At 39.0% G+C, this 22,819-nt stretch overlaps 1 protein-coding gene and 1 long non-coding RNA gene across 7 annotated transcripts in view; both read right to left on the bottom strand.

Moving 5' to 3' along the window:
- The window catches only part of LOC131993356 (uncharacterized), an 83,157-nt gene extending 75,648 nt beyond the window's left edge, over positions 1-7,509 (bottom strand). The window contains exons 1-3 of one of the 6 annotated variants that reach the window (XR_009396311.1): positions 7,255-7,498; positions 1,858-1,956; positions 458-730 (exon numbers count right to left, since the gene is read on the bottom strand). This is a non-coding gene — a long non-coding RNA (uncharacterized LOC131993356). Of the gene's footprint in view, positions 1-457; positions 731-1,857; positions 1,957-7,254 lie in introns of those variants that run through there. The other 5 variants (XR_009396307.1, XR_009396306.1, XR_009396308.1 and 2 more) reach the window with 5 other exon arrangements.
- A 7,887-nt stretch (positions 7,510-15,396) lies between these two features.
- The window catches only part of anapc1 (anaphase promoting complex subunit 1), a 48,578-nt gene continuing 41,155 nt past the window's right edge, over positions 15,397-22,819 (bottom strand). The window contains exons 47-53 of the mRNA XM_059359556.1: positions 22,714-22,781; positions 22,411-22,549; positions 21,785-21,871; positions 19,306-19,401; positions 18,489-18,678; positions 17,498-17,629; positions 15,397-16,601 (exon numbers count right to left, since the gene is read on the bottom strand). Of these exons, the coding sequence (XP_059215539.1) occupies positions 16,459-16,601; positions 17,498-17,629; positions 18,489-18,678; positions 19,306-19,401; positions 21,785-21,871; positions 22,411-22,549; positions 22,714-22,781 (855 nt within the window). The 3' untranslated portion in view covers positions 15,397-16,458. The remainder of the gene's footprint in view (positions 16,602-17,497; positions 17,630-18,488; positions 18,679-19,305; positions 19,402-21,784; positions 21,872-22,410; positions 22,550-22,713; positions 22,782-22,819) is intronic.

Raw genomic sequence — 22,819 nt, 5'->3', positions numbered from 1 at the left:
CTTTGACCTTTGACCTTTTTTCACTCTGTGTGCTCACAGGAAGTTGCTGTGGCATCAGCTCAATGAAATAAAAGTAGATATGTAAATGCTTGTGAAGCGAAAACCTTTTTGCATGAAAAGATAAGCAATTGACACGTGATAACTTTTTTTTCTTTTTCTGTTTCAGGCTCCACCACCACCACATCCTCTGCTGTGAAGCCACTGGGTGCAGGTCTTTACTGGAAACCAGTAGCTCTGACTAAAAACCCCACTGTAGTAGTAGTAGTAGTATACGGTGCGCTTGTGGCAGCCGTTAGTTAGTATTAAAGCTGCACAGTGTGAGACAGTTAACCCATCAGTGACATCTACACAGGAACTGTCACACACCGTCCATGCTCCCAGGTGCACCCTGTGGCAGCAACTTACTGGAAACCAGTAGCTTTAACTGTAAACCAGCATGGTCGCCAAACAAGCTGCCCACAAAAGCCTGCTACTATTGCTACAGTTCTGTCAAAAGCAATTCACAGCCGAATCAGGAAGAGGATTTGTTTCAAAGTTGAAGTACAGATAGGACATGGGAGTGTTGCCTATTAAGGTATGAAAATGAATGCTGTTTCAGGTCTCTGACTGAACTGAAAATACATGAAAACAGATTAGTTCCTGATGGTCTCACTTTCCAGTCCAGAACTCCAGAGACACTCTGCAACAAGCAAAACTGCAGCCAGTTGACGTTTAATACTAGTCCTTTCTGCTGGGATGAAAAAAATGCTGTAAGATGTAATGAAATCATTATCGAAATGTAAAATATGCACACATGCACTGCATTTTGCCTCCCCCCCCCCCCCCCCCATCAGTCTCTACTGCAGCTTTTAAAGTCAATAAAAGGAAATGTGAAATGTTCATATCTAAAAAGTTCTATGTTTTCTGACGTTTTCATGCTCAATTCATTTCATAATGCACTTTTTTGCCCCAATAGCTGGGATCTTAGCACAGCTTAGGCCTGTTCTTCTGAGCCACCAATGTGCAAATATAACATCTGGAGCAAATCAACAAAAATCACGAGTGGATTTTTTTGCTCTGTGCAGCCAAATCAGAAACTTTCTGAGAAATCTTTCGAAGAAAATAAAGGAATGCAAAAAAAAAACCAACCCTCTGTCCCAGCGTCCTAGATTAAAGGTACAGTAAAACACACCCGTGATAAGACATCCACCCACACATGTTCTGCAAGGCATCAGCTGATAAGATTTAAGAGCATAGACAGTGAAAAAAGCGTGATAAGACAGGAATGCTGCTGACAGGTTAGGTTGATCAGCGTGCATTCAAACCCACTGTACTTTCACTTTACCTTCAAATTAAAAAGGATAAAAGGTTACAGCTGGCCACAGGAGCGGCAGGTATGCACACATGTTGCACCCACTCACTCACAGCACACACAAACAACCTCATAAAGTTCACACAAACAAGCCTAAACACCTTCAGTGAATATACATTCTTCTACACTCAAGTGTAGACACACACAAAACCCTCACTGAACCACTTGTCATGTGAAAAATCGCATGAAACAAATTTAGTGGTTTTCATTTTTAAACATCAGTGATCTTTGTCTCCCATGAACCCTCAGGCTTTCAGAAAATGCTGAAACCTTATTGGCTAGTCGGAAATATGTAACACAACGCCTGTCGAGCTACAAAGCAGGCTGCTATTAGTTCCTGAAAAGTGAAGGTGACAGATAAGAGGGGTTTTTTGCTTGGCAGGGGTATTATGTCAAGATCGAGGTTCAGCAGTGACAGAAGAGGAAGCGCTACTGTGACTGTGCTGTGACTGACGCATGTGATTGCGTTAACATGCACTCTGGTGATGCACGTATTGCACACTTACTGTACTCTCCTAAAAGCTGGTTCCAGTGCAGACTGAAGAGGCCTGTCGATCAAAGTCTTATCACCAAGGTAGTGGCCATACCTGTGTCACTGGATACTCCTAAGGGGCACAAAGAGGATTTGAGAGCTTTTAGCACCTGTTATTTACAAGTTAAGCTGCCAACTGCATACTGGTGTTCAGTATATTTAAAATGCAACTGAGTATCTGCATGCTGGATTCACAGTTCACTTTAATTTAAACCTCTAATCAAAACGTGTCATTTATGAATTATAAATACATTTAAAGTGAGGTGTGATTCATATATGCAGAAGGATATTAGCTTAGCTTAGCATAAAGACTAGAAACAGAGGGAAACAGATAGCATGGCTGACACCAAAGTTAAAAAAAAAACCATACCAGCACCTCTAAGGCTAAGTAACATGTAGAATCTTGAATATTTTACACAGAAAGAAATGTTAAAAACATGATTTTCGGTGAGTGCAGTGACAATTTCCTGATGTTCAGTGAATGTGCTTATGTTTTTGGTGAGAGGTGAACTGTACGTTTTTGTTTGCATCTTACAAAACATTAAAGATGATGTTTTGTGGTTTTAATGATAACCAGCATGCCGTGTCAAAGTCTGTCCCCTGTCGCATATTGCCACACTACTGTTAAAATTAGGTCTCCCCTAGCACTCCCCTCCATGGTTGGTGTTAGGGATAAAATCTGCTTTTTGTAACAACATTGGCAACAAATTTAAATCCACAAATCGAGTTGAAGCATCTAACCAGTTTGCTAGTGAATGATCACAAAAAAGGAGAGCAAATAAATATTTCCCAAAATGTCAAACTAGTCCTGAAAGACCATAATGAGACCGTAAAACTCTCCACTGAAACTACTACTGCTGGAAATGAAACATAGTGGCTGCTGAGGGAAAACACTTAAAAAATGTCAAGAACAAGCATCTGTGACTATTTCTACTGTGGTTTGGAAAAGGTTTCATCAGAACAAGGTGGTAAAACAGCAGGAACACAGAGGAACCAGGTACTCCTTTAACTGAAGTGAGAACATGAAAAAGGTGGTGCAGCTGCAAAAGTTTGGTTTTTGAGGTATTTTAATCAAACACACTGAATCACATCACTGTTGTATTAGTAGAGTTAAAAGTCAATATCTTCCCTGTGTAGTGGCAGCTCTAATTCATGTGTAATCTGAATAATGTGATGCAATGATTAATTGGAACCTACAACTGTTACAGTGAGATGACTGGAGCTAATTTCAGTATGTGTGTGTGATGTAAAAGCCGCCTACTCATTTGTATTTGTCGTGGCACAAATAGACACAACCTTTACTTTCATTTGAATGAGCCATTTGTGGTTAGCCTCTCTCTCTATGCAGCATGAAGAGCCTCTAAAGACTTCTGCATGCTAAGAAAACTGAAGCAACTCCACTGCTGTAGTGCAATCCAAACAGGCAACAACTGAAGCCTTAAAACTCTTTCTGTAATTGACAGTTTGAAGCTGGTGGTGCTGGGTATTATCTAAATTAACAGCTCAAAAGACTACACATCCAGTGAGTAGAAGAAGTCGCACAAAGTGGCAAACCCACAGAGAACGATCACCAGGCTCTATAGTTTCCCTCAACTCTACAGAGCGTTTTAGCATCTTTCAAGGTCATCGTTTTGGCTTCCGGTTGCAACTTCCCCATTTTAGTTTATTCTTATTGCTCATCAGTGTTGTTTCCAGCCAAACCAGGCAATCGTTTTTATCAAAAAATCCTCTTATACACCAACTCTACAACACCAAACAGCAGACAGATAAATTTAGCAACTATCTGGTGAACATAGTGGCACATTTGGCAGCTAAAAAATCTTTCTATAGTTGGTGGAGACCAAAACTAGAGCTAAAAAGAGGTTTCCCACATTAACTTGCGATATGTTATTGTGGGCACATCTGGTTTCCGCTGCCCCCAAGTGGCCAAAAAAGAAATGTCTGATTATATTTAAAAAGTCTTTGAGTAGCCCTCCCAACTTCAGAGACAGTGCCTTTTAGTCTGACTTCTTTTTTCTGTAGTGTGACATTAGTTTGAATTGCGATAATCTAGGTGTTCCACAATTTGATTGCACTTTTAATTCTAAGGACACAGTTCGATACTTATATTCAACTACATCATATCAAGTGTGATATAGCTACCATATTTCACTTACTTCACATATTTCAAACTAAAGCCATATGTTAAATGTTTCCATTTTTACGGTCCTGCTCATCAAACACATTCTATAAATTTTTGATTGAGATTTGAAATCCTGACACCCCTAATGTCTTTTCAAACATGTTTTATCAAAAGTGTGCAGGATTCTTTGGTTTCTTCAGCTTTTGAGTGTTAATCACATTAATGCTCACTGAGCATGGTGGCAAAGAGTCCTGATTATGCAACATTAACTTAGGTTTGAAGGTTGTTTCGGTGAGGCTTTCAACATACTTTCACTTTTCAATGTGGCAGTTTATTCAGATCTAATCAGGTTCTCCTTCCTGCATCTTTCCCTCGATATCAAATCCATCAACACAAGAACTGACAGTAAATTGAACTGAATCTCACTTGAAATTGAATCTCATCTGGCTGTTGGATTTGATTAAGTTGAACTTGAAATGAACTTCACACCTTTGGTTCTCACCTTTCTCTTCGTCTGCCCGTGTGTCTCTATAGCAACATGTCATATACCTTTCCGCTAATTTGTCTATACGGAGGCTCGGCACACAAAGCAGGCTATATTCAGCCAGTTCCTGCTTTGAATTTATTTCCATGCCAACGAAGACACAACTCAAAGGCTCAATATCACATCTATGCTGGAGACAGCATTCTTTACTGTGAAGTCAAGATAACTTCACAATGCAGACACAGCACAGCACTGATATATTGGTATATATACACATGTTTAAAAGTGCAACCGTTAAGCAACGTTTGAGACTAACAAATCTACTCTATTGTCTTGCTATGGGGATGTGTTGATAAAATGCCCAGGACAATTTACCAAGGTGACATTTTCAAAGGTCATATGATAATACAACAAAATGCTCATTGAGAGAAAGACGCGAGTATGACTCAGCAACAGTATTAACCAAATGTCAGACTGTTGCTTAAAAAGGTCCTGCAAACCCACACAAGTGTTTTCACTTATTCCCAACTAACTGCATGGGCTAGGTAGGGTAAATTACTGTAACAACACTGATTCCTGAAAGCCTCATCAGTGGTCGTGTTGCCAGCTGCTTAGATTTTTGGATTTTTAAAAACTTTTTAGGCTGTACACTGCCCCCTAGTGGCAGCCCATGAGCTAAGACTAAAGGAAGATACTGCGACTGACTAAGTTTTATTTTAAAAGACAGGACTGTGATTCTGCAATTGCGTTTTTATGAAAACAGACATTTTTTTTGCAGTTTTTCCCATCACAGATTAGCTAAAGCCCTTTAACATGCTTAGAACAGCAGCCAGAATAAGATACAATAATATGAGTTGTCTTTCTGATTTACAAGTATTTTGCACATTATCTGTCATCTTGGCTCCATGCAAAAATACATAAGATATCTGTTAACATCAGACAAAGTATGTGTGTGTTTAGTTTCCTCCTGCTAGGTGTCATATTTAGTTGCTGGGGATGCAAAATAGTGCAAGTGACAAGAGGAAGTGCTGCAGGGGTCATTAGGAAGCACAATGAGGAAATGACTGAGCTGCTTTATAACATGCACAGGGAATATAATACAGGATCTCAAAGAACAAGCCTCTTCAAATAAAGGTTGTATAAATAAAATATGCAAACACACCCTGCTATTGTCTCTCCCTGCTGTCACACACACACACACATACATACGCACGCATGCGCACACTCTCTCTCTCTTCCTCTCTCTCCCTCAAACAAACTCACTCAATATTCAGCTCATATCCGGCACTATATATATGAGGTCTATACTTCTGTCTTTAGCCACATGAATGGAGGAAACAGGGGCAGGGAAACCCCAGGTCACTCATTATGAAACTCTCACACACACACAGTACCTACAGCACCTTGCTGAGTTTAAATGGTGGAGAAGTGAGGTGGTGACATGATGATAGGTAAAAGAAAGTTAACAGTAAGTTAAGCAATGTCATCCCATGACCATCTTTGAATATTTAAGTTCTGCATGGATGGAAACTCTATTACATAGAGAAATGTGCATTTACAGCAGGTTGAGGTATTTTGAGGAAAAAATGAGGAAAATATTCTCTTCGGTTTGGTGAGAAGTTTAAGTAGTGTTGGAAATATTAAAACAATGTGACAGCAGAGGGAAAAGGAGGACGAAAAGTTGAAACCTCAGCAAACAAATGAATGGAATATCACTATAGTATTAGATGCAATTGTAGCACAGTAAAGAGAACTCAATCAGAATGGGATTAATACTAGTTTTACAAAAATTAAAACTGAACTCAAAGTCTGAATCTATATGGTGGATGTGAAAAGCAAACTCAAATCAGGTCATTTCACCGCCTTTATAGTTTGCTCAGTTGTCGTAGTCTAATGAAGATGCAGTTGAAGGCTCTAAAAAAACCCAGTAAACCCCATTTGAGCTCAAAATCTTCAGTGAAATTACTATTCCCAAGGTTAGTATTTTGCATCCAAGAATGCAGCTCAAACAAACACACAAAGCTACATAACGCCCTCATTTCAGTTATTTAACCTCCCTTTACTTCAATATGTAATGCACATTAAGTGAGCCTTGATCCTTTTTTTCCGACAGCATCTGAATGCACCATCTTGCAGTGACTTCGCTTCAGAAAGTATTGAAGTGACGCCCACTGGATTCTGGTAGAGAGAAGAGTCTCTCCTCCAGGAGGTGACGCTCACCAACCAAACTTCACACACCGATAAGGATCAGACTATAAAAAGATCAGTGAAGTTCTCACAAGTCACAAGAATATTAATAATAAATGGGTGTTGCGCCTGTGACGCATGTGGTGCATTCATGGATACAGCACATGACAGTAAAAATGCAGACTGGGTGCACCCATGTCAAAGAAAAGCGGTGTCATTCAATAACTTTTTAAAAAAATACAAAAGGAAGAGGAAGGCAGGGTTACTATCTCTGTATGACACCGCAAACTTCCTTTTATCTTTGTACAAACCGTCCATTACGCATGAGTGAGCTGTGCACGGCCCTTAAACCCTCCCTGAACTTCTTAGAACAGGTCTGCAGTTTCTACTTCTGTGCAAAAGACAGTGTTGAAATATCGCTGTGAAGTTGCACACATTCAACCTGAGTGAATGCAAAGCTCTATCAAGGTCACAAACTGCTTCCTCCTTTGGACTTTGAAGAGAGTACGGCTGTGAAGTGGAGAACTTTTTAGTTTTTTGTGTTTAATTCATAACAAAATATGAAGTGACATACTTACCCCACATCACAGGCGGTCAGGTTCAAACTTTGCACGTCTTTTTTTCTTTTTCTTTTTCAAACATTTGCGAGGCGCGCATCTGCACCCAACACTGACACACTTTCTTTCACTTTTAAACTTTTTGCACTGCGGAATAAAAATCATCCTGAACACACAGCAAGCCCGCTATCTCTCTCTCCTTCTCAGTCTCTGTGTCTGTCTTCACCAAACTTTCTTAATTGCAGCAGCTGACTCGTCCTGTGCAGCTCCACCATTCATACTGAAGTGGCCGCGAGACTTGCAGCGTAATACATTTTCGTATTTCTGGTCACACCCACCTCCTGTCAGTCCTCCCCTATGTGCTGCAGCAGGGGAAGCCTCGTCATGAATGGAGCTCTGTGACGGTCATCAGTGTTAAACTGGATCCCGCTCAGATACAAGGACACAAACTGTCATGTAAAGAGAAATAATCCTTCATTTAGCAATTGTTAAAGGTACAAACACACCTATCACTGACCTTTATGAACAATGGGGTGAAGTATGTGTTTAAAATTCACTCATTTATTCACTCATTAAGTTGAATACTTATCAAAATACAGGCACATCAGTTTATAGGTAAATATTTCTGATTAAGACCTTACCTTTATGTTTTCACAATGATAGCCTTCATGACATTATTCCCAGCCTTCTGGGAGTGCAAGCAGTATAAATAAAACCTTATTATTAAGAAAACAAAAAAAAGTATGCATATTTGGTTTATTCTGCATTATATACACACATACCTATTCAGTCTGAGACTAATTTACATTGTGCTATATGTCCAAAAAGAGGATGATGTAGAGGCCTGGTTGAATTTTGCCCCAACAGGACTGAAAAAGTGATACTTTTCTTTCGCTGAGACTAAATTTTGCAGTATGCACACACAGTTTGCAGTATGTAAATCAGTATTTTTATGGCTATTCTGACCCACAATCATTTGGCAGTATACTTTATATATGGACAATGGATGAAAGTTGCATATTACATGCATCATCAGTACCTACTAAAGGTAAAAAGAAAAAGGTTGTTGTTTGGGTTTTGTTATAGATTCCTGCATGAAAACATACCTGGCTGGTGTTTTCACTAAGATTCGTCTAAAAGTTATTGCATCCAGCCACCTGGGAGTCCAAGCATTGTTAAAACAACCTACTTTTTTGAAAAAAGTAAGCATTGCACCGAATTATGCGGCCAAAAAGAGGATCATGTAGGTCTGTTCTTGCACTGACCATTAAGCTTTAATGTTCAATATATTCATTCAAAAATTATGAAATTACAGTCATCACAATCAACAAACACTGATAATAGAACAAACTGTAAGGTATAAGTGGCTGAAAAATCTGATTCAAACGGTATTAAACTATATTATACAATAAAGCACTTAAAGCAATAACAGAACCATTCAAACAATACCATAAAAAAACTAGAATAAAAAATTAAAGTCATGTTCAGTAAGACAGTCCTCAGTGGCCACATGCAGTGGACGTCCGTCATCCTTCTTCTTTTTTCTCCTGTGCTTCATCTAACAATACAGGACTATGTGCAGATGTGTGGAAAGCTGTCATGCTTTTAAAAAATCAGGGAAATTCAACACATTTTAATGAACACACACACAGAGGAAGTAAAAGCAGAAGTTGAGGGGAAAGCTGGGGTGACTTCCCTGCAGCTTGTTTCGTTTAGCTCTTGATGCCTTGCTCAAAAGAAGACACGGGCTACTAATGGAGGGGAAACAGTGTCAATTCTCTGCGTGTTTGGAAGTGTCAACCTCTGTCAGTTATTGTGACAAACATCAATGGGACAGACACAACGACTTCCTCATGTGGACACACACTTCAGTTTTTAATGAAGTAGCACGACATGAACCCTGCCCAGTTTCTGCATAAATGCCGAGTGAGAAATTTCCTGTTGAGATTTACATAATGTGTGTGGAAACGCTGCTGTTGGCCTGATGACGAAAAGTGGACGTTAGAGGAGAGGGAAGTCCAGATGTTGTGTCATTGGGATAATGAACTCCTCCCAGGTGTTTCAACGCATTGCCCCAGGAATAAGCCCAAGTCAAGATGATTCTCTAGTGTGTTGGGTGTACAGAGACGTGTATTCGAATAGAAAACAGGAAGTGTGCATGGTTTATAAGTCGTGCTTAATTGTTCTATTTTCTAGCCTAATATTCATTGGCAATGTGATTTTTGTGCATTCAAAGCATCAAAGTGATTCAATATTGGCATGCCCTGCTTAACCTGCTGCCCCCACGACCCAGCCCCGGATAAGCGGCGGAAAATGGATGGATGGCTGGATGGATATAATAAGTTCTGATATATTTCCATATATCCTTAGACCTATCCTTAGTTATTTTTCATCATTTTAAGAAAAAAAATGCTGACACACAGACATTTTTTCTTCCCAATTAATAACAAGCAACTCTGGATCAATGAAATATCTGTTTCCATCACATTTTTTGTGCTTTGAATTTGGCTACTTCCCTAACCGACAGGTCATAAGATGATTAACTGTGTAAAAAAGCAATGAATAGTTTGGCATTTTGGAAAATATACTGACACGTATTTCTACTGAGAGTTAAATGAGAAGATTGATAAATATGAAGCAAGAGCCACACATCGCCTCCCATAAAACTGCAAATTATACACTAAAATACACTTTGGTTTTTGTACAGATTAAACAAAGATATGAAGTGGGATCATGATTTCTCTTACATTTATTATTTCATGTGGTCACATTTCAAAAATGTTAAACTCTAGTATTAACTACTCAGTCAGGAATTTAACTTAAAAGAACATATCTGTAAATATTGACTCTATTGTCCCATGAAGCTCTCAAAGGCTACAAAGAAGGGTAAGCCCCCTTTTTTATTTGCCATGCTTCACTACTATATTACACATTATATTTACTCTCCTTGGTGGTCTAGAGTCAGGCTGTGGTTTTATATGAGAGCTTCTGTCAGATCAGAGTCCCCTGAAAGTGTCCTTTGTTAAATTGTTTACGTAAGGGTTAAATGAAAATGTACTTAAATATTCTGCTCCTGTGTGCAGAGCTAAGACGTGAGAAAAGCCGCAGGGTTGGAGGGCGTGTTCGCTGTGACACACTTAGATTGGCTTATTGTGGAAACAAATACAACAGGATTTTTTTTTCCTGGAGGCAGAGCGTTTTTTCCCACAGGCTCAGTACAGACACAGTCATTGCAAACACTCTGGCTGCCTGTTTCCCAACACATGGCTCAGTGTAGACTGGGACAAAACACAACTCCCATATTATTACACAATCTTAGTCTGCTGGGCATTTAAATATAGTCCAGAATAACATACAACCGCAACAACAATAGAAAATTTAAGCTTTTACACAACCACCATTACAATTATATATTAGTAGGAAGACCCCACATGGAGCTAAGAGCATAACAAACTGCCTAAACTCGACAGAAACTGACGAGACACCTTGTTTAGCAAGAGAGAATATTCCATTTGCTGAGCTCCCTGTGCTCCGCATCAACTTTTCCACTTAACACCTGGTAAATGTTTGCTGCTGCAACAGGACAGACAAAGATATTGTGTTTATGGTGGTAGTTGATGGTTACTGGCTTACTAAGCTAGTAGGCAGGAAGTCTGCTTTGCTTGTACCTAAAAAAACAAAAGAGAAAAAAAACAAAAAATGGACTGGTTAACATTTCAACATTTCTATTGACATGATGGGACAGAGTCATTTCAGCGTTGGCTCAAAACCAACATAAACACATGTAGGGATGAAACGATTACTCAAAGAGCTTATACATATTTATATATAACACATTCGATTATTTCTCAATCTGCGTTTTTGTATGAGCTTTTGTTCTCGGCCCAAGAATTTATTCAAATTCTATATTTATAAATACAACATAAGTTCTACCAAATACCAGCCAGGGTTGGAAATGTGCTCCAACCACCAGCAAAATGCATGTGAAATATACAAGTGGCTGCTAGATTTTCTCTACTAGTGGTAATCTACTGAGTAGCAGGGAGATTTTTAAAGCTACAAGCCACCAGCCAGCAGTCCACAAGCAATTAGCAATGGGTGACACACCCATCCACTAATATTATCCTGACAGGTGAGACAGGTGAACTAGGAGACCATAAAGCCTGGCACCGCACTTTAGCTAGTGGAAATATTGACCTGCTAGTGTAGCTGGATGAGATGTCAGGAGATCACTATACTCATTCAGATTTATCCTTCAAGAACCATGAAGAGGATGTTGCAAATCTAAACAATAGTGGTAGAGAAAGACCATAATATAACTTCCCCCCTCATCTTCATCTTTCAAGCTCTGTTGCAAATAGTTTCACCAGATGTTGTTACTTCTTTGATGTAGACTATACAGTGTTGGTCTGACATTTAGGTTAATGTTTTAGATATTATATATTGAAGATGACTGATTCTATGACTGGAACCAAGATGACTTGAGTTCCATATAGATTTGGGACATGATCAAGGCAGGATTTCACTGATTTGAAGACACATTTGACAGGGCCTCATTTCCTCCACTTTGTGAGAGCATCTCTGTTCCTGAACACTGCAGCCATGTCTCAAGTCCTGAGTCACATCAGTGTCAAACGTGTTTTCTATTTGAGTGTTGCTGAGTGTTATCTGCTGGTATTTTTAATCTGGAAAGCAACCACAATGAAATAAAGACCAGAGAAAAGTCATCTTCAGTTGAGTTTCAGTTTCACCCTCTTATCCTTTCCCCCTCTCCGCCTTTTTCAAAAATTCTCCATCAGTAATTTAACCAGATGTTCCAAAACACACATTTTATAAACAAGGATGTTTATCTGAACAACCTGCATCCTGCAAAGAGCTGTGGTTGCTAAAATGCTTCAGACTGAGCGTCTCCTTGTCAGCACAGGGGATTACATAGCTGGTAAAACGTGATTTGTCTTTTCCTACCATTACTTGTATTATTTGGCCTTTTACTTTGAACAGACTGTGGCCCTGTGGCATCACAACAGCAGGGATATAAGTAGCTCGTAGAAGTTTAGAGAGAATCCTTTAAATGGCTTTCAGTGGAGACTCCAGGACTATAAAAACCACCAGACTTGGAGCATCTTAACGACACACCAAGACACCCACGGGCTGTTCCACTTCCTGTTGGCTCTGAGTTTACTGGTCATGCATGTGACATTTCCCTGGAATGTTTTTTAAAACATGTTGACTGAAAGCAGCACGTGTTTCCAGGAAACCACACACACATTATCAGAAAGTTAAACACAGCAAGACGCCCAACGGCTTTGTTATCTTACAAATTATACTGCGGATACACAGTCACACATGATGATGAAACATGATGCCGTCACAGTGAGAAGGAAGGTCTATTAAAGGGGCAGGGGGCCAAATTATGAGATTTTATCTAATAACTTTGTATTCTTTGCAAGTTTAATGCAGCCAATGTGCAAGTAAATAATACTTAATGTGTGGGGATATGTTTATTATATTTACTATTATCTACCAGTCCTACATTTTGGAGTAATAAAGGCATAATAAGTAAGATTTTTCCGTTCATTCACATTTGGCCCCTCCACTCTGGCTCAACGATCCCAGAATCAGTCACTCTCAGAGGGAGATTCACTCTCATCTCATCACTGTGTCCACCATCATAGCTTCCGCTTGGATGTGTGCTTACAATCTTGAACCTGGTCACTACATTATTATAGGGTCCAGCCCTCACACTGGCTGGCTACATTTTAATACTTTTAATTTTTTTTTTGTCAGTGGAACAAGCTAAAAAAAAAAAAAAAAATTGACTATTATAACCTTAGTATGTTCGTTAACATTTGCCTCACACAACTAGAAGACTCATAGGAGCATTATCATTCATTTGGAGTCCAATATTAATTCTCCTGAGAGAAATACCTCTCTTTTTATCTGGTAAACACTCCACTGTGTCTGCCAACTAGCAGTTAACTGTATCTGTCTGATATGTTGGTGGTTATAATTGAGGTTAAAAAAGGTGCCTGCTGGGGCAGGAAACAAGGTAGATGAGGATGGAGTTTGCAGCACACAGACAAAACAATGAACTTAAAGATGTTAAAACTTGATGTTGAGCTGGGGGAACTATAGGGTCAGGTTATAATTCCTAGTCCATTTTTGGAAATATTGAACGCAGCTTTAGACGTCAAACAAATTGCAGTACTTTGATATAATTACTCTGAGGTTGTGAGACTCTGGTGAAGATGAATGGTTCATCTGGCTTGCAGCTGCAGGAGTTTAATGTTTTGACTGCTATTATTTAGACAAAAAGCATTTTCAGTCAAGTTATTTGACTTCACAGAAAATAACTAAATTTCCCCCCAGCAACTTTGTGCTCCTTCCACCACCTGAAGCTCTAAAAACATGTGTTATTTGAGGGACGCACACACCTCAGTCCTCATATAAAACTGAAACAGTATATACAGACTAAAGAGCATTACAGCGAGGAAAAAATGAAGCACTGGGAAAGGTCAAGTATCCACCCAACTTGGGTGTGCCGATAGAGCCAGTGTATTAGAAAGACATAACAGGAATAACCACAAAATGTCCTCTTGTGGCAAAATAAAACCGAAATCCATGCAGTGGTGGGTTTAAAAGTTTCTTTTAAAACGTGAAAAATATGAGTCATGTCTGGTGGCCATTTTTGGGGCGTTTTCAAGGTTAAAATGCTGCGAAAATCCTTTACAGGAGGATTGTTTAATACTTTGTTCAGCAGAAAGCACAATGAATTTTCTGGTCCACCCACATTTAAAACACCAGAGCTTAACAGATGTGCTGAATCCTTTGCCTTTGTCCGCCCAAACCAGGGGAATTAGCCTCGGTATGTGGAAGAGCAGACTTACAACAGATAGAAAAGACATCATTATAATCTACTCTATGTGCAGCTAATGGCAATTAACAAGTTTTCCTCATGCAATCATGGAAATGTTTTGCCATTTGTAGGCAGTAAATGATTAAATATTCATGTGGCTTTAAGGAATGTGAAGTGACCCTTTGACAACATTCATGTAACCTCAGTGAACAAAATAAACACACTTTTACATCTAAAGAGTTTGTTGTGAGTGTGAGGAGCTGCTCTGTGTGTTGCATCTCTGTGAGGAGGGTGTGGGACGCTTGTTTGTTCGGATGTTTTCCATTTGCTTTGGAATGTCCTCCGAGCTGTCGGCTAGGAATGATCTAAGCCGAACACACACTGAACATACTCCCACACACTGACTGCATGACATTAGTGTTTCCGTACTAATTCTGCATCAAAATCAAAGATTTTCCCATTACTTTTAAGGCTAACGGCAAACTGTAGGTCTGACACAGTGGGACCCCCCCCTTAGTCCAAATCGTAACAACTGGCTCCATGAATGTTTTAGGCATCTATGCTGCTGCGTTCCTGCACTGGTAGGAAAGTCCCACAGGCTTGGGTTTCAAAGTTGTTGGCTAAACAACGCTGGGATTCAGCTGTATGGGAAAATCCAACTGCATCACATAACAAATGTATTCATGAAATAACCCTGAACCCTGTGGACAATATCACATCATTAGCTGTGCGTTTGGGTGTTCTGCTACAGATTTTTTTGGACTTAAAATGTTAAAAGTGCCTTTTATGTCAGGGTTTTTTTTGTTTTTTTTTACTGTTTTAAAGACCAAACTTGATTTTTACAAACTGTTTGATGGTGATGTCAGATTGGCGCTCTCCTACCTATAAAAAATATTAGCACAAAATCATCACTGATGATGTGGCAAGTCAAGACAAAATTGGGCCTATAGAAGCTCCAGTTAATTTTTACACTCTGATATTGATTATTAATTCTCTCCAAACTGGGAGCATACACACAGAGATCTACGTTATATACAAACGATGGATAATTTGCCCAAACAACCCAATTTAAAAAACTAAACCATCTCTTTATACATAGAATCTGTTTCTAATTCAGTCCTTTCTTGCTGTGCTGACACACAGTCACTTCTCATTTCTACTGTGAGGCGAAAAATGGTTGTATGTTCTTTGTTTATCGTTGTTTTTGTGGACTTGGTCTTTTACGGTGTTACTTTGCAAGAAGCCTAAATAACATTGAACATTAGAGGCAGGTAGCTTCGACCATAGAGAGTTCTCACAGAGATTCACAAAGCAATTATTTTGTTTATTATTATTATTAAATGTAGGAGGCAAGATGCACGCACCAAGCTGAAACTTATTTTTCCCCACTTAGTGCAGAAGCGAATTATATTCAGTATTATCTGTGGAAGACATTGCTTTATTACAGAAGATCAAAAGACTATTCATGTGGGGAACCACCCCAAATAAACCAACAATGCGTTTTGATCCTCGACTCACTTCAAAAGACCCTCATTTTGACCTTTGGGCTGCAATGCTGGCAGCACAACATACAAGTGTGTTAAATAAAGAGGAGGTGACGGACAACACTGACCAACTAAAGAGAAAATACAGCAAAATGAGAACAGGAGAGCAAGACCTCAGTTGGTGTTTGTCAGAAACATAAAATAACACCCAGGAAATGCAGGTGCTTTTTCGAAAGATTTTCTTCAAACCAAAGACAAAATAATAAGGGCTGACTGAACCTCGGAGGGAAATACCAAGATACTGAATAAACCACAGTATTCATGAGGTGTGCAGGTACTTTTCTATTTTATTGTCTTGCCTCAGCCATCTCGTCCTCACAACACAGTGTCTGTAATCCGGAGAGCCCTCACAAGCAGCATGGATGCCTACAGCCAAATCCTCTCATGATGTACTGATTTGTCTTTTCTGTCCTTGTTTAGCAGTGAAGAAAAGTGGTCTTCTGCTGGACTTTTACCCATGAAAAAAGTCCCCATGCTGGATTTCTTGTAGCACATAAATGGCACATGTACTGCATTATTACTGCAGCCTAAACTTTCTTTATGCTGTAAAAAAAAAAAAAAAGAAACCTAAATAGAAATATTATTATACAAAACTCCACTATAAGTTAGTAGTGGCTGAAAAGGAAAATAAAGTCTGTATTTTCCAAACAGTTCTTTTCAGAGGCAGTGATGCAATAAGACAAAAGATCTCTTATGGTCACATTTTGTCCCACTTGCAGGTGTTACAGGTAGAAATCTGTCCTACCTGTGCTCACAGTGGGTACATAAGGCTATGTAATGCATCTCAGAGGTTCCTAGCCAGCTGAGTAGTACTGAGAGTCAAGATCAAAATGATTGCATGGGGAAACCCAGCGGGGTCTGTGGTCCGGATGCAGAGCCCAGCAGGATGGGAACCAGCCTCAGCAGGTCTCTGAGAGGGATGCGCAACTGGCTGCTACGCGACAATAAATCCCCGAGAGAGCTGCAGCCTGCAGGGAGAGAGGACAGAGCATTAGACAAGTTCAACTTTTCTGTCAGTAAATCTGAAGCAAGTTACCCAAATACGTAACTTAGGTAAAAGCACAAGTATAAAAAATGTGAAAATACTAAATTGCAATTAAAAGTCTGCATTCAAGTCAATAAGTAAATATAAAGAATCAAACATAAAAACACTTGTTTTGCAGTAACATATAATATTATATATTATATTGCATATACTAATGGAACAATGTGTAAGCAGCATTTCACTGTTGTAATTGTGTGAGGTGAGGCTATTCTTTCTATTTTTAATACAAATATGTAGTTATGACGAGCGTTTCCGACCACCAGCAGTCACAAGTTAAATCTGAGGGGGATCATGGGACAATAAATGGCATAGGAATGAAGAAGAAACAAGGCTCATATTGAATCATTTGATCTTTTTTAACCTCAAAAAGTTATTCAAATTAAGCCATTTGAAAGGTTTAGAGAGCTTATGTGTTTTTGCTGGAACTAACAACATCTGAAACAAAAAAGGTTGAAACAAAAAACAACTGGCTTAATCTTCAAAAATTAATTTATTCAATTTTACAAGCTTAATTTCTTTTTTGAATGTTAAATGTTAATGTAAAAAGTCACATACATAGAGTACAGTAAAATCTACAATATTTTCTTCTGAAATGAAGTGAAATAACGTTAGAAAAGTAGTAGTAGTACCTAAAACCTACACTTTAATAAATGTACTTAGTTACTTTCCACCACTGAGTAAGTTGACAGCAGTGAGAGTTTAAAGCTGCACAAGGTTGCTTTATTCTTGTTACAGTTTGTCTGAACAGCATGAGTGTTTACATGAAGGTATACAGGTGAAGCTGTCCAGTTTAGTGATGCGTTTGTGTGTTCATCTTACTCTCCAGCTGTGTGTGTGTGTTCCTGAGGCAGGGCACGGAGCGGTACACCAGGAAGCAGGCCAACGCCATGGACTGGGCGTCCTTAGGGAGGGCCTCACCCCTCATGTAGGATCTCAACACTGAGCTCTTTTCTAGGAGCAAAAACACACACAAGGAATTAAAGCAGTGAGATCTGTGAGGTAAAATTACTGTTGTTGTCGTCTAATGGCTTTGAAGAGAGCATAGATTGTTGGAAACGGCTGTTTGCAAGATAAAGCAATATAAATGATGTAAATACAGCATACACTTATACACTATTTTAGCCACTAAAAAAAACAACTAAATCAGTTTAAGTACCTCATACAGCCTGAACTATCCCTTTAATATTCTGTTCAGCACTAAGAGTAGAGGAGTAGAAACAAGAATCCTGAAAATTAACAAGGACAAATCTCGACACATATTTCATTCATGGGTGAGTTCCAAAGAACAGCAACATTCCTGATGTTTGAGGTCAGGAGTTAGTTTGGTTTGAAATGTGCACCAGAGCCAAAAGGCGTCATGAAGACATGAAAGTGAAGGCATGTTTGAACTGTTTATATGATCATAGTCTCGTCCAACTACTTCACCGGTTTCCCACGCCTCTCTGTGTGTGTTTATGCCTACATGTGTGTGTGTGCACATGCAGGTTAGTAATGGAATGTGTGTTTGTTGAGTGGATACAAAGTCTGTCCAACATTATTGTGCTACACCCTGAACAAGGAATCGAGCTGCAACACATCCTGCCTGTGAAATGCACAACCACTGCTGCAGAAGTTACATTTTTTGTGGTCTGGATAAAAAATAACTTTGCAAAGAAGTGATGCTTCTTTAATAAGTGTCATCTGTCACTTTTTTCTCCTTAAAAAAGTGAGTACAGATTCAAAGATGAGCAGAAAATACAATAGAATCTACCCTCTTATTTTACTCACACACTCCTCCATCCATCCATCCATCCATCCATCCACTCCTCACCTTTGAGCCAGCTGTCCAGCGCCACATCCACCTTGTTCTTCATGACAGGCAGAAACTCAGAAGTGAGCAGAGCGTCGTGACGGTTAACAGAACCCCGCAGCACCCTGCTGTCCCACAGATCCACCACCAGACGCATCTGCCACAGGGGGAAGGTCTGCAGTAGGTCACCGCGGCGCAAAGCACCCACCACCTGAGAAACAGTGGTGTCACAGAATATTTCAAAATAAACACAGCCTCTGAAACCCTTAATTACCCATAACAACCTTCTCTGCATAGGTAAATATATACATTTACATGTATCTTCTCATGAGCAGCTTTAGTCATGTAATACTTGTATTTTGGTCTTGGTGAAAATAAATATATACAGTTCTATAATGCTGAATGCCAAGTAGAGAAACATTTTGTTTACAGATAATCAGACTTTACTGCTCAACAATTCAGAACATTGAACAGTTGAACATTTTTTTCAATAATTCCCCAAAGACTGAAAGTACATTTTAGTAAAATATGGAAACCAAGACCCAAAACTAGCTTGAGATAAGTGTCCTATCAGAGTGAACTCTCCTTTTATTTATCAATGAGTGGCATTTTGCTTTTTTGGTATATTTGATAACGCCGCTAGAAGTGCTGGACATATGACAAGTGAGAGTCTGGGAACCACTTTGCCAGCATCAGCAGATGACTGTCTGTGTGTGTGTGTGTGTGTGTGTGTGTGTGTGTGTGTGTGTGTGTGTGTGTGTGTGTGTGTGTGTGTGTGTGTGTGTGTGTGTGTGTGTGTGTGTGTGTCTGTGTGTGTCTGTGTGTGTGTGTGTGTTACCTGCTCAATAGCAATATATGTGGGCAGCATCTCTGGACATTCTTGCGTCACACATTCGTAGAGCATGGCCGAGAACAACACCAGACTATCATCCTTCTGCAAACACAACACAGACAGATGAGTGAGTTATCAAAAACAAACACAGGTTGCTGTTTAAATTACATCAGTTCTCCCTAAACCAACAGACCTTTTGCAGTTTGTATATGGATTCATGAGAGCAATAACAAGTTCACATACCAAACTGATTGAGATTTGTTTAGCAGCTTTTAGTTTTTTTGTGTGTGATTTATTCAACAATAATCCTCATATTTTTCTGCAACTTGGTTTGCTGTGTTACAGTTTAACTTTTTATCATGATCAATTATGCTTTTTCAGATTGTTTCTACATTGTATGTTCCAATATGGACAACAGTGACATTTTGAAAACATTTAGCACTAAGAGTTCCTTTTCAATAATATATAGATTGGCATTTAAGCATCAACACTACTAATATACCAGCAAGTGCATTTATCTTTTTAACGAAACACAAAATTACTTTAAAGGTGTTGTGTGCAACATTAAAAATTGGCATGTCATTTAAGTCAATTACAGAACATAATGCAACAAAATGACATTTTTTGTATCATTTCACCATTCAAACTGAAACCCTCTGTGCAATCTCACTAATTAACCCGAAGCAGCCTCTTACTGAGAAAATGAGAGTCAAGTGATTCACATGCATTAGTCATGACAGTGACAAACGATTTATCTCTTATATATATATATATATATATATATATATGTTGCAGCACAGAAACCTAAAGTGCCTGCTCTCTTTGTGTTACATTTAAAGGCCCTGGAAACATTTTCTCAATGAGATTCCTATTTGAGCCATGGGATCTTACATAAACACAAACGTTTCTGCAGAGGTTAGAACAGTTTTGGATACTTCACATGAGAAATTTATGAATTTGTGATTTTAAACCAAATAGCTGAGGGATCTAAGCCAGCTGCACATTAGATACATTTTTCTCTCCATTAATCTTGTTTAAAAATGTTGTTTGTTTTTGGCATTTAGAGTCTAAGCCATGGTTGAATGTGTTTCTCACAATATTTCCAAGATCTCTATCAAGACCACAGACGTTGCAGAACATTGGAAACTTGAAAGCTATTCCAGACACATGTTTCAAGGTGTCAGGTCATTTAATACAATATATTGTACACATAAAACACAGACACAAAGCCTAATCATCAACTGGTAAAGTCTTATTTATTTTTAATTCATCTCTATTAAAAGATGACGTGGTTGTGTGATGTGAGGTCCTAATTATTTTTTACTTAGATTTTGTTTGTTAAAGACTTATTCAGTGTGTCTGTATGCATTTTGATATTGAAATGTTATTCAGAAAAGCCAAAAATATGTATTTACCAAGAGCTGATGCATGACAATGACTATTCCTGTGGTATATAAAGATTTTAGCTCAGACATTTGAGGCACGTCAATTCCTCTTACCGTCTATCGTTTGCAGATTTGTATATATTTAATATTCCAAAAAGTACTTTTGTCACATATTTGTGAGCAGAAATGGAGATGCTCAAAAGCTTGCCACCCAGGATTCAGGATATACACTATAAGCAGGGATGCAGGGTGAATGCAAATATGTTCATTTTGTTTGTGGGAGGAAAGCGTCTGGAGCCGATTTTCAACAGAGCGGAGAGTCTCTGTAGTCATAGCCAGACCAACCACACACTAACTCAATACTAATGTTGAGGAAGGTGTGAATTAAAGCTCAGTTTCCATGTTGGATCTGATAAAACTTTCTATGACCCTTTTCGTGACTTTCTGTTATCAAAGTGAGAGCATTTCTAAGAAAGAAAGAATTTGACTCCTTCTTGGTTTCTTAATGTTTTTTTTCTAAATGACTGAAAATGTTTACCAGTATTATAGTATGACTGAATCCAACCTTATAATACAACAAATGTGTGAATCAGGATATAAAAACACATCTAAATGGCACCTAAACTGAAAAAAACCTAAACTACGGAACTCACCAATGTTTTCCTGTCGATAATAAAGTGAAAGGGTTCTATTAGAAGTCCTTAGCAGCTAGGAAATGTCTTCAGTTGTATTGGTGCAACCTGTTTTGTAAATCATGTAATCTATCGTGTATCGTGTAAAACTAGCTAGCAGTTACTAAGAACTCAGGATGTTTTACACAATAACTTAGTGGTGGATTTACAAATAGCTGGGGCAACCTAATCCTGATCAGTGTATAATCTTAACTATATTATGTTCAGAGCTTTATGTGAGCATCTGTTGGTTTTCTTGAAAAAAACCCCCACTTATGGTTCAAAATTTAAGCTAGGGAGATAGAAATCTTTTTAATACATGGTTTTAGATTGTAAAACCATTAAAAAAAACCCTCACATTGATGGTCAATTGAGGAGCAAAACTGGTCTCAGAGTTCACCTACACCTACTTGTGTGTGTTAAACTCACATGTTTGATTTCATCAGATGTTTTACAGAAGAACTCTGCAAAGGAGACCAAAGCAGGCTCGGAGGTGAATGTCGAGATGGCTTCAGGCTGCAGAAACACACAGGGAAATTGTACAATTATTTGATTGAACCAACACGGTAACAAGGAAGGATACAAAAGACAGTCACAGGAGAGTGAGAGGAAAGTAAAGGGATACAAATGATGGAATGAGAAGAGTACATAGGCAGAAGGAATAAAGGAAGGTAAGATAAATGCATAAAAGGAAAAGGTTGAAGAGGAGGAAGGACAATGAGAAATAAATAAATACTGTGTTGTTTTTTCCCCCTTCTGGACCTGCAGGTGTATTGACAGCGTACACTGAAGCCATCGTGAAACCAGTAATAGTCTGTCAAACACACAGCTGCCTGTTGAACCTGTAGTGACAACCTGCCAGAGCTGGACACAAGCAGCCACCTGGGAGGAGGTCAATTCAATTCCACTCACTTCTATTTATAGTTGTTAAAGAGGCTGCACCGGTTTGTGTATGTGTACTGTACCGCTACCACTATATGATGCAGCTCCACAGAACATAAATTGACTTCTACTGATGGAAGTTTATGTACTGTGTGTGTATAACATCCATTTACCTTGAAGGCTCTGACTCCAGAGTTGCGGTGGTTGACGCTGGAGGCCAGCAGGCTCTTCCAGCCCTGAGGGTCGTCTTTGTAGGGCAGCTGACCGGCCCGTAGCTTCACATACAACACCCCATCTCTGGACAGGATTGACCTGAGGGAGATTCACAGAGAGAGAGAGATTGTCTTTTAAATCTGTCAACCAGTGAGTCAATACATGACGTCAAAGCTTTCTCTTTGGACTCCACTAATCAATCTGTGGCGCAAAAACACAAATCATTATAACAGATGCTGTTATAATTGTACCTGTATACTTACTTTAGATGCTGTGTTTCTCTGCTGAGGTCTACGGTCAGCTCCCAGTATCGTGGTCCCTTAACCTTTACCTGCAATCAATGGAGGTAATCAACGGAATTTAGAAAAT

The sequence above is a fragment of the Centropristis striata genome, chromosome 20 (genome assembly GCF_030273125.1).
Source record: "Centropristis striata isolate RG_2023a ecotype Rhode Island chromosome 20, C.striata_1.0, whole genome shotgun sequence".
Taxonomy (NCBI): Eukaryota; Metazoa; Chordata; class Actinopteri; order Perciformes; family Serranidae; genus Centropristis; species Centropristis striata.
This window is presented reverse-complemented; position numbering and strand designations above follow the sequence as displayed.